General features: G+C 43.1%; 1 protein-coding gene across 4 annotated transcripts in view; it reads left to right on the top strand.

The window, feature by feature from the left end:
• noc3l (NOC3-like DNA replication regulator) overlaps positions 1-12,500 on the top strand; it is a 25,533-nt gene that overhangs the window by 1,581 nt on the left and 11,452 nt on the right. For 3 of the 4 annotated variants that reach the window (XM_037754691.1, XM_037754692.1, XM_037754690.1), the window contains 11 exons: positions 1,769-1,973; positions 2,052-2,175; positions 2,288-2,442; positions 8,270-8,335; positions 8,439-8,578; positions 9,060-9,221; positions 9,753-9,846; positions 10,370-10,545; positions 11,114-11,242; positions 11,330-11,461; positions 11,870-11,950. In XM_037754691.1, the coding sequence (XP_037610619.1) occupies positions 1,769-1,973; positions 2,052-2,175; positions 2,288-2,442; positions 8,270-8,335; positions 8,439-8,578; positions 9,060-9,221; positions 9,753-9,846; positions 10,370-10,545; positions 11,114-11,242; positions 11,330-11,461; positions 11,870-11,950 (1,464 nt within the window). The remainder of the gene's footprint in view (positions 1-1,768; positions 1,974-2,051; positions 2,176-2,287; positions 2,443-8,269; positions 8,336-8,438; positions 8,579-9,059; positions 9,222-9,752; positions 9,847-10,369; positions 10,546-11,113; positions 11,243-11,329; positions 11,462-11,869; positions 11,951-12,500) is intronic. The other variant, XM_037754693.1, reaches the window with a different exon arrangement.

The raw sequence follows: 12,500 nt of genomic DNA, 5'->3' as shown, positions 1-12,500 counted from the left end.
CTAGAGGTCTAGAGGTCTAGAAGGTCTAGAGGTCTAGAGGTCTAGAGGTCTAGAGGGTCTAGAGGTCTAGAGGGTCTAGAGGGTCTAGAGGTCTAGAGGTCTAGAGGTCTAGAGGGTCTAGAGGTCTAGAGGGTCTAGAGGTCTAGAGGGTCTAGAGGGTCTAGAGGGTCTAGAGGTCTAGAGGTCTAGAGGGTCTAGAGGTCTAGAGGTCTAGAGGGTCTAGAGGTCTAGAGGGTCTAGAGGTCTAGAGGTCTAGAGGTCTAGAGGGTCTAGAGGTCTAGAGGGTCTAGAGGTCTAGAGGTCTAGAGGTCTAGAGGGTCTAGAGGTCTAGAGGGTCTAGAGGTCTAGAGGGTCTAGAGGTCTAGAGGTCTAGAGGGTCTAGAGGTCTAGAGGGTCTAGAGGTCTAGAGGGTCTAGAGGTCTAGAGGTCTAGAGGTCTAGAAGGTCTAGAGGTCTAGAGGTCTAGAGGTCTAGAGGGTCTAGAGGTCTAGAGGGTTTAGAGGGTCTAGAGGTCTAGAGGTCTAGAGGTCTAGAGGGTCTAGAGGTCTAGAGGGTCTAGAGGTCTAGAGGGTCTAGAGGGTCTAGAGGGTCTAGAGGTCTAGAGGTCTAGAGGGTCTAGAGGTCTAGAGGTCTAGAGGGTCTAGAGGTCTAGAGGGTCTAGAGGGTCTAGAGGTCTAGAGGGTCTAGAGGTCTAGAGGGTCTAGAGGTCTAGAGGTCTAGAGGGTCTAGAGGTCTAGAGGTCTAGAGGTCTAGAGGGTCTAGAGGTCTAGAGGGTCTAGAGGTCTAGAGGTCTAGAGGGTCTAGAGGTCTAGAGGGTCTAGAGGTCTAGAGGGTCTAGAGGTCTAGAGGTCTAGAGGTCTAGAAGGTCTAGAGGTCTAGAGGTCTAGAGGTCTAGAGGGTCTAGAGGTCTAGAGGGTTTAGAGGGTCTAGAGGTCTAGAGGTCTAGAGGTCTAGAGGGTCTAGAGGTCTAGAGGGTCTAGAGGTCTAGAGGGTCTAGAGGGTCTAGAGGGTCTAGAGGTCTAGAGGTCTAGAGGGTCTAGAGGTCTAGAGGTCTAGAGGGTCTAGAGGTCTAGAGGTCTAGAGGTCTAGAAGGTCTAGAGGTCTAGAGGGTCTAGAGGTCTAGAGGGTCTAGAGGTCTAGAAGGTCTAGAGGTCTAGAGGGTCTAGAGGGTCTAGAGGTCTAGAGGGTCTAGAGGTCTAGAGGGTCTAGAGGTCTAGAGGGTCTAGAGGGTCTAGAGGTCTAGAGGGTCTAGAGGTCTAGAGGGTCTAGAGGTCTAGAGGGTCTAGAGGTCTAGAGGTCTAGAGGTCTAGAGGGTCTAGAGGGTCTAGAGGTCTAGAGGTCTAGAGGGTCTAGAGGTCTAGAGGTCTAGAAGGTCTAGAGGTCTAGAGGGTCTAGAGGGTCTAGAGGTCTAGAGGGTCTAGAGGGTCTAGAGGTCTAGAGGTCTAGAGGGTCTAGAGGTCTAGAGGGTCTAGAGGGTCTAGAGGTCTAGAGGGTCTAGAGGGTCTAGAGGTCTAGAGGGTCTAGAGGTCTAGAGGTCTAGAGGGTCTAGAGGGTCTAGAGGTCTAGAGGGTCTAGAGGTCTAAGGGTCTAGAGGTCTAGAGGTCTAGAGGGAACAGGAGGGGAAGGTGTCCTGATCAGATCACCTCCTGACCCCCAGAGGGTTTATTAATATTAATAATGATGATGATGTATAAAGGGTTAAATGTGGTCCATCATCTGTGTCGTCGTCCCCCCCCCCCCCCCCCGTCCCCGTCCCTCCCCCCTTCCAGCCGCGGTCTAAGAAGCGGCGCCCGACGTTCCGCCGGCTGCTGAAGACGAGCGGCGTGAAGCTGGACAACAAGCTGAAGAACCGTCAGATGAAGCAGCAGAACGTGGCGAAGAAGCAGAGGAAGGAGCAGAAGAAGATGAGGGCGGCGGTGAAGGACGCCGCCCTCAGGACGCCGCGCCCGCTGGAGACGTACAGGAAGAGACCCGGTGAGTAGAGCGGTAGGACTCCGTGTCCCACAATGCACCGCTGCGAGCCCGTACTGACCCGCTGCCTGTGTGTGACAGAGGAAGAGGAGGAGGAGGAGTTCCTGGAGAGTCTGCCCACAGACATGATGGAGGAGGACGACCTGCAGCAGATGACCGCCATGGCTCGCCAAGCGTCCTTCATCACCAGAGACCTGTCGTCATGGTAACGCCCACACACACACACACAGTACTAGAGGGATGACGTGGGCGTGTGCACGTGCCCGGTCACTGAGGCGTGTGCACGTGCCCGGTCACTGAGGCGTGCTTGTTTCCAGCGGTCCGGTGCACGGCGGGAAGAAGAGGAGCGCCGAGGTCGTCCGCGGTTACGAGAAGGTTCCCAGGAAGCTGGCGAGGACGGAGGACAAGGAGGTCATCCACCTGCTGCCCATCAAGGACCGCCGAGGACTCGTCCCTCAGAGCGTAGAGAGAGGTACTCCACATAGAGACATAGACATAGATAGAGATAGAGATAGATAGAGATAGATAGATATAGAGATAGATAGAGATAGATATAGAGATAGAGATAGAGAGAGATAGAGATAGAGATAGATAGAGATAGAGATAGATAGATATAGAGATAGATAGAGATAGATAGATATAGAGATAGAGATAGATAGATATAGAGATAGAGATAGAGAGAGATAGAGATAGAGATAGAGAGAGATAGAGATAGAGATAGATAGATATAGAGATAGATAGATATAGAGATAGATAGAGATAGATAGATATAGAGATAGAGATAGATAGATATAGAGATAGAGATAGAGAGAGATAGAGATAGAGATAGATAGATATAGAGATAGATAGATATAGAGATAGATAGAGATAGATAGATATAGAGATAGATAGATATAGAGATAGATAGAGATAGAGATAGATAGAGATAGATAGATATAGAGATAGAGATAGAGAGAGATAGAGATAGATAGATATAGAGATAGAGATAGATAGATATAGAGATAGAGATAGAGATAGAGAGAGATAGAGATAGATAGATATAGAGATAGAGATAGATAGATAGATAGATAGAGATAGAGATAGATAGAGATAGAGATAGAGAGAGATAGAGAGAGATAGAGAGAGAGAGAGATAGAGATAGAGATAGATAGAGATAGAGATAGAGATAGAGATAGAGATAGAGATAGATAGATAGATAGATAGAGATAGAGATAGATAGAGAGAGAGATAGAGAGAGAGAGAGATAGAGATAGAGAGAGATAGAGAGAGATAGAGAGAGAGAGAGATAGAGATAGAGATAGATAGAGATAGAGATAGAGATAGAGATAGAGATAGATATAGAGAGAGATAGAGATAGAGATAGAGATAGAGATAGATAGAGATAGATATAGAGATAGAGATAGAGATAGATATAGAGATAGAGATAGAGATAGAGATAGATAGAGATAGAGATAGATATAGAGATAGAGATAGAGATAGATATAGAGATAGAGATAGAGATAGATAGAGATAGAGATAGAGAGAGATAGATAGAGATAGAGATAGATAGAGATAGATATAGAGAGAGATAGAGATAGATAGAGATAGATATAGAGATAGAGATAGAGAGAGAGAGAGATAGAGATAGAGATAGATAGAGATAGATATAGAGATAGAGATAGAGATAGATAGAGATAGATATAGAGATAGAGATAGAGATAGATAGAGATAGAGATAGATATAGAGATAGAGATAGATAGATATAGAGATAGAGATAGAGATAGAGATAGAGAGAGATAGAGATAGAGATAGAGATAGATAGAGATAGAGATAGATATAGAGATAGAGATAGATAGATATAGAGATAGAGATAGAGATAGAGAGAGATAGAGATAGAGATAGAGATCTAGAGATAGATAGAGATAGATTCAGTGGCGGCTGGTGGATTTTTTTTTGGGTAGGGCCAATCAATTTCAACAAACATCCTAGTACGATTCAATGCAAAAAAAGGTATCAAAAACGCATTACTACTTTGCAGTTACATTTTTATCATTTATTCCAACACTGACATAAGGACATCTTATTCATACAATTCAGTATGTTAATATAACATACGACAGATCATTTATAAAGGAACTTTGCTCTTCTGTCCTTCTGAGTGGCAAACCTCTCAATGACCTTCTTATTGAAGTCAGGCATGTTCCTGACAAGTTTCTTCTCCATGGAGAGCATAGCCAGAGCATTAAGGCGATCCTGTGTCATGGTGTTTCTCAGGAAGGTCTTGATCCTCTTCAATGTAGAGAAGCACCTCTCGGATTCAGCTGTTGTCATGGGTGTGATGATGAGGATGCTGAGGAGACTGACAGTCTCTGTGAAGGTGCAGCTGCATTGCAATGTTCACTCTGCCTAGCATAGCTAGCTTCACGGAGTTATCTATGTGCATCCTGGTGTTCTCGTGTTTTCTTATTTTTTCAGACAAGTGTTTCATGTCTCTTACTCCCGTCTCTGCCCATGCTGAATCTGACCCTGTCGACTTAAAAAGCACGCATGGGAAGCAAAATACAGCATTAGCTTGACTGCATCCAGCTAGCCAGGCCTTCCTCGCGTACCAGTCTTTACAGAAGCTCCGCATGTGTCTGTTGTTTTATGCTGAGTCCAGGAGGTTGATCTGGGCCCAGTTGTTTCACCAGGAGTTTCTCCGCCAAAGTCCTTCTCTCAAACGGGTCTTGGAGGAGAGATTTGATCGAGTTAGGGTTGAGTCTTGCAAGAGTAGCGCTACTAGTGCTTGGCTGTTCCATTGTCATGCCGTTAAAATGGGCTGTGAGAGAAGAGAAGTGGAGAGAAGCGAGAGACGAGAAGACAAGATCACGCGAGAACTGACATGAGCCCTGACGAGAACAGAGAGAGACACACGTGAACGTGCGCGTGCACACCATGGGCCAAATCAGTTTGGCCCTCCCGGAAGTCTTTTTTACGGCGCTGATTGGATGAATTGTATGTCATTCATGCTTGTAATCATATATCTTTAATCAGTGATTGGCTGTACTGCTTATTAGACCCGCCTTTCTGGGGCCAAATCCATTTGGCCCCAGAAAGTGCACGTGCAGCAGAGCAGCTGAGAGGTGCACTAGCAGAGAGTTCAAGGAGGAAAGCAGATATTTGGCGCAGTTATCCTATTTTACAAATATTACGGGTATATTCCATAGGTCAAAAACACACATATTGACAATTTTTAGAATTTTTATAATTTTTATAATTAATAATTTTATAATTTTTTTTTTTTTTTTTTTTTTTTTTTTTTTGGTGGCTCAAGGTGGGTGGGGCCAGGCCCCGTGGCCCTCTATTGGCCGGCCGCCACTGAGATAGAGATAGATATATAGATAGAAATAGATAGAGATAGAGATAGAGGTAGAGATAGATATATATAGAGATAGAGATAGATATAGAGATAAGAGATAGAGATAGATATAGAAATAGAGATAGAGATAGATATATAGATAGAGATAGAGATAGATATATAGATAGAGATAGAGATAGATATATAGATAGAGATAGATATAGAGATAGAGATAGATAGAGATAGAGATAGAGGTAGAGATAGATATATATAGAGATAGAGATAGATATATAGATAGAGATAGAGATAGATATATAGATAGAGATAGAGATAGAGATAGATATAGAGATAGAGATAGATATATAGATAGAGATAGAGATAGATATATAGATAGAGATAGAGATAGATATATAGATAGAGATAGAGATAGAGATAGATATATAGATAGAGATAGAGATAGATATATAGATAGAGATAGAGATAGATATATAGATAGAGATAGATATATAGATAGAGATAGATATAGAGATAGAGATAGATATATAGATAGAGATAGAGATAGATATATAGATAGAGATAGAGATAGATATATAGATAGAGATAGATATAGAGATAGAGATAGATATATAGATAGAGATAGAGATAGAGATAGATATAGAGATAGAGATAGATATATAGATAGAGATAGATATAGATAGAGATAGAGATAGATATATAGATAGAGATAGATAGAGATAGAGATAGATATATAGATAGAGATAGAGATAGATAGAGATAGATAGATAGATAGAGATAGAGATAGATAGAGATTGATATATAGATAGAGATAGAGATAGAGATAGATATATAGATAGAGATAGAGGTAGAGATAGATATATAGATAGAGATAGATATATAGATAGAGATAGATATATAGATAGAGATAGAGATAGATATATAGATAGAGATAGAGATAGATATATAGATAGAGATAGAGATAGAGATAGATATATAGATAGAGATAGAGATAGATATATAGATAGAGATAGAGATAGATATATAGATAGAGATAGAGATAGATATATAGATAGAGATAGATATATAGATAGAGATAGAGATAGATATATAGATAGAGATAGATATAGAGATAGAGATAGATATATAGATAGAGATAGATATAGATAGAGATAGAGATAGATATAGAGATAGAGATAGATATAGAGATAGAGATAGATATATAGATAGAGATAGATATATAGATAGAGATAGATAGAGATAGAGATAGATATATAGATAGAGATAGATATATAGATAGAGATAGAGATAGATATAGAGATAGAGATAGATATATAGATAGAGATAGATAGAGGTAGAGATAGATATATAGATAGAGATAGAGATAGATAGAGATAGATATATAGATAGAGATAGATATAGAGATAGAGATAGAGATAGAGATAGATATATAGATAGAGATAGAGATAGAGATAGATATATAGATAGAGATAGAGATAGATATATAGATAGAGATAGAGATAGATATATAGATAGAGATAGAGATAGATATATAGATAGAGATAGAGATAGATATATAAATAGAGATAGAGATAGAGATAGAGATAGATATATAGATAGAGATAGAGATAGAGATAGATATATAGATAGAGATAGATATAGATAGAGATAGAGATAGATATATAGATAGAGATAGAGATAGATATATAGATAGAGATAGATAGAGATAGAGATAGATAGAGATTGATATATAGATAGAGATAGAGATAGATATATAGATAGAGATAGAGGTAGAGATAGATATATAGATAGAGATAGAGATAGATATATAGATAGAGATAGAGATAGATATATAGATAGAGGTAGAGATAGATATATAGATAGAGATAGAGATAGATATATAGATAGAGATAGAGATAGATAGAGATAGAGATAGATATATAGATAGAGATAGAGATAGATATATAGATAGAGATAGAGATAGATATATAGATAGAGATAGATATATAGATAGAGATAGAGATAGATATATAGATAGAGGTAGAGATAGATATATAGATAGAGATAGATATATAGATAGAGATAGAGATAGATAGAGATAGAGATAGATAGAGATAGATAGAGATAGATAGAGATAGAGATAGATAGAGATAGATAGAGATAGATATAGAGGTAGAGATAGATATATAGATAGAGATAGATATATAGATAGAGATAGATATATAGATAGAGATAGAGATAGATATATAGATAGAGATAGAGATAGATATAGATAGAGATAGAGATAGATAGAGATAGATATATAGATAGAGATAGATAGATAGATAGAGATAGAGATAGATATATAGATAGAGATAGATATATAGATGAGATAGAGGTAGAGATAGATATATAGATAGAGATAGATATATAGATAGAGATAGAGATAGATATATAGATAGAGATAGAGATAGATATATAGATAGAGATAGAGATAGAGATAGATATATAGATAGAGATAGAGATAGATATATAGATAGAGATAGAGATAGATATATAGATAGAGATAGAGATAGAGATAGATATATAGATAGAGATAGAGATAGAGATAGATATATAGATAGAGATAGAGATAGAGATAGAGATAGATATATAGATAGAGATAGAGATAGAGATAGATATAGAGATAGAGATAGAGATAGATATATAGATAGAGATAGAGATAGAGATAGATATATAGATAGAGATAGAGATATAGTCTGTAGTGTTTCTCTGTTCTGTCTGACAGAGCTTTTATTTTTGAACTATATTTTGGTCTCGTCTTCGTCTCGTCTTCGTCTCGTCTTCGTCTTCGTCTCGTCTTCGTCTTCATCCTCTCACGTTGATGTCGTCATCGTTGGTGTTTAATGACGTCGGTGCAGTCAAGCCGTCGTCATGGAAACACACCACACATCCAGTCGTCCTCGCTGTCCTTCATGAAATGAACTCTGGTTCTGTTGTTTGTCTGCAGTCATCAAGAAGGAGGAAGAGGAGGAGGAGGAGGAGGAAGAGGAGGCTGCTGACGAGCTGGAAGACGGTATGAGTGACCTTTGACCCTGAAACCTCCATCCCACCCATTCATTATGTATGTATGTCTATATACTGTATATGTAGTGTATTAATGAGTGTGTGTCCTCCAGCAGAGGGGGCGGAGCCAGAGAGCGGCTTTCCAGCGCTGACAGCAGATCAGAGAGAGAAGATCAGAGTTACTAAGATCAACGAGAAGAAGATGAACATCGCCCGTCTGGGATCGGCCGTCATGTCTGACCCCTACAGCAACGTGAGACGCCCCTGATCTGAGATCAGTGTGATCTGATCTGAGATCAGTGTGATCTGATCTGAGATCAGTGTGATCTGATCTGAGATCAGTCTGATGTGATCTGAGATCAGTGTGATCTGATCTGAGATCAGTGTGATGTGATCTGAGATCAATGTGATCTGATCTGAGATCAGTGTGATCTGATCTGAGATCAGTGTGATCTGATCTGAGATCAATGTGATCTGATCTGAGATCAGTCTGATGTGATCTCAGCAACGTGAGACACGAAGCTGAGATCACAGCAGACTGATGGTCTAACAGTGTGTGTGTGTGTTGATGTTAACAGTGTGTGTGTGTTGATGTTAACAGTGTGTGTGTGTGTGTTGATGTTAACAGTGTGTGTGTGTGTGTTGATGTTAACAGTGTGTGTGTGTGTGTTGATGTTAACAGTGTGTGTGTGTGTGTGTTGATGTTAACAGTGTGTGTGTGTGCGTGCTCTCAGATCAAGCGTGTGAAGGAGCTGCGTGGGATGCTGATGGAGGCGGACCCCAGCGTGGCGGTGACCATCAGGAAGCTGGTGATGGTGTCTCTGATGGAGATCTTTAAAGACGTCGCCCCGACCTACAGGATACGACCTCTGACCCCCGAGGAGAAGGCCGCCAAGGTAACCTGCTAGGAACACACCGTGCTATCAGTTCTAGTTATTAAGCTGCTCTAACTCTGGTGGTCTACGACCTGCTCTATAGAACCAGGCTCTATAGAACCAGTCTCTATAGAACCAGTCTCTATAGAACCAGTTTCTATAGAACCAGGCTCTATAGAACCAGGCTCTATAGAACCAGGCTCTCTAGAACCAGGCTCTATAGAACCAGGCTCTATAGAACCAGGCTCTCTAGAACCAGGCTCTCTAGAACCAGGCTCTCTAGAACCAGGCTCTATAGAACCAGGCTCTCTAGAACCAGGCTCTCTAGAACCAGGCTCTATAGAACCAGTCTCCAGATCACCGCTGTTAGGGTCTGACGCTGTAGACAAATACACTGAATAGAATAGATGTGACGAGACGTGACGGAGACGGCGTGGGACGGCGTCTGATGTTTGTCCTGTGATGTGATGTGATGTGATGAGACGTGACGGAGACGGCGTGGGACGGCGTCTGATGTTTGTCCTGTGATGTGATTGGTCGGTGTCTGTGCAGGTGAAGAAGGACACGCAGCAGCTCCGAGACTTTGAGGAAGGTTTAGTCAGTCAGTACAAATTCTACCTGGAGGACCTGGAGCAGACCGTCAAAGGTACACACAGGAAGTACACACCACACAGGAAGTATACACAGGAAGTACACACCACACAGGAAGTACACAAGGAAGTACACACCACACAGGAAGTACACACAGGAAGTACACACAGGAAGTACACAACCACACAGGAAATACACACAGGAAATACACACAGGAAGTACACACCACACAGGAAGTACACACAGGAAGTACACACAGGAAGTACACAACCACACAGGAAGTACACACAGGAAGTACACAACCACACAGGAAGTACACACCACACAGGAAGTACACACCACACAGGAAGTACACACCACACAGGAAGTACACACAGGAAGTACACACAGGAAGTATACAACCACACAGGAAGTACACACAGGAAGTACACACAGGAAGTATACACAGGAAGTACACACAGGAAGTACACACAGGAAGTACACACAGGAAGTAGGCAACCAGGGCAACAACACACAGAAACACTGGTCAACAGGAGGTCCAGGTAAACATGTTCAGGTGTGTTTCCCTCCACCTGCAGACTGGAAGCAGAAGAAGAAGAAGCGCAGTCAGGCGGTGGCGTTCCAGTCGTACCTCGGTCTGGCTCAGGTCGCCGTCCGCTGCCTCACCGAGCTGCTGCTCGCTCTTCCTCACTTCAACTTCCACAACAACATCATCGTCGTCCTCGCTCCTCTGATGAACGACTCCGACAAGCAGGTGAGACCCTCCAGGTGTGATGCCTTCAGGTGTCAGGTATGTGCTGTGATGCCTTCAGGTGTCAGGTATGTGTTGTGATGCCTTCAGGTGTCAGGTATGTGTTGTGATGCCTTCAGGTGTCAGGTATGTGTTGTGATGCGTTCAGGTGTGAGGTATGTGTTGTGATGCGTTCAGGTGTCAGGTATGTGCTGTGATGCGTTCAGGTGTCAGATATGTGCTGTGATGCCTTCAGGTGTCAGGTATGTGCTGTGATGCCTTCAGGTGTCAGGTATGTGTTGTGATGCGTTCAGGTGTGAGATATGTGTTGTGATGCGTTCAGGTGTCAGGTATGTGCTGTGATGCCTTCAGGTGTCAGGTATGTGCTGTGATGCATTCAGGTGTCAGGTATGTGCTGTGATGCCTTCAGGTGTCAGGTATGTGCTGTGATGCCTTCAGGTGTCAGGTATGTGCTGTGATGCCTTCAGGTGTTAGGTATGTGCTGTGATGCATTCAGGTGTCAGGTATGTGTTGTGATGCCTTCAGGTGTCAGGTATTTGTTGTGATGCGTTCAGGTGTCTGTGTGTTACAGGTGTCAGGTATGTGCTGTGATGCGTTCAGGAACCTCTTCCATCAGGACAAAGAGGGCGGGCCTTCGTTGGCGGCGGTGCGGGTCATCTCCGGCCTCGTCAAGAGACTCAGCTACAACGTCAGGCCTGAGGTAACCAATCAGACGCCACCCTGTCAGTGTCCGTGGTGATGTCACCTGCTAACCAGTGATGTCATACTGACCCACCCCCCCCACCAGGTGCTGAGGACCCTGCTCAGTCTCAGGATAAAGGAGGTGCAGATGAAGAAGGACCTGGAGGACACGGCACCGAAGAAGAAGTTCATGAACAACAAAGAGAAGAAGAAGAACCTGTCCAGGATGCAGAGGAAGGTAACTGAAACACATCTGTCTGCTTCACCTTAACACTGCACATCTGGAACCAGATGATGCCTTCAGGTGACACTCACCTGTCTGCTTCACCTTAACACTGCACATCTGGAACCAGATGATGCCTTCAGGTGACACTCACCTGTCTGCTGCACCTTAACACTGCACATCTGGAACCAGATGATGCCTTCAGGTGACACTCACCTGTCTGCTTCACCTTAACACTGCACATCTGGATCTAAATGATGCCTTCAGGTGACACTCACCTGTCTGCTGCACCTTAACACTGCACATCTGGAACCAGATGATGCGGTGTAATGTGTATATTGTGTGTAGTGGAGGAAGGCGGAGGAGGCGCGTCAGTAGTGTGTGTATAATGTGTGTATAATGTATACATTGTGTGTTGTGTAGTGGAAGAAGGCGGAGGAGGCGCTGCAGAAGGAGCTGCTGGAGGCTGAAGCCACTGAGAACAAAGAGAAGAAGATCAAGCTGGTGAGTTGAAAGATCAGGAAGCACATTAAGAGAAGAAGAAGAAGTTAAACAAGAAACTAAACTCCTCCTCCTCTTCCTCCTCTCCTCCTCATCTTCCTCCTCCTCCTCTTCCTCCTCTTCCTCCTCTCTTCCTCCTCCTCCTCCTCTTCCTCCTCTCCTCCTCATCTTCCTCCTCCTCCTCTTCCTCCTCTCTTCCTCCTCCTCCTCCTCCTCCTCTTCCTCCTCTCCTCCTCATCTTCCTCCTCCTCCTCCTCATCTTCCTCCTCTCCTCCTCATCTTCCTCCTCCTCTTCCTCTTCCTCTTCTTCCTCTCCTCCTCTTCCTCCTCTCCTCCTCCTCCTCTTCCTCCTCTCCTCCTCATCTTCCTCCTCCTCCTCTTCCTCCTCTCTTCCTCCTCCTCCTCCTCCTCCTCTTCCTCCTCTCCTCCTCATCTTCCTCCTCCTCCTCCTCATCTTCCTCCTCTCCTCCTCCTCTTCCTCTTCCTTCTCTTCCTCCTCCTCTTCCTCCTCTCCTCCTCCTCCTCTTCCTCCTCTTCCTCCTCATCTTCCTCC

This window comes from Sebastes umbrosus, chromosome 20 (genome assembly GCF_015220745.1).
Source record: "Sebastes umbrosus isolate fSebUmb1 chromosome 20, fSebUmb1.pri, whole genome shotgun sequence".
NCBI lineage: Eukaryota > Metazoa > Chordata > Actinopteri > Perciformes > Sebastidae > Sebastes > Sebastes umbrosus.
This window is presented reverse-complemented; position numbering and strand designations above follow the sequence as displayed.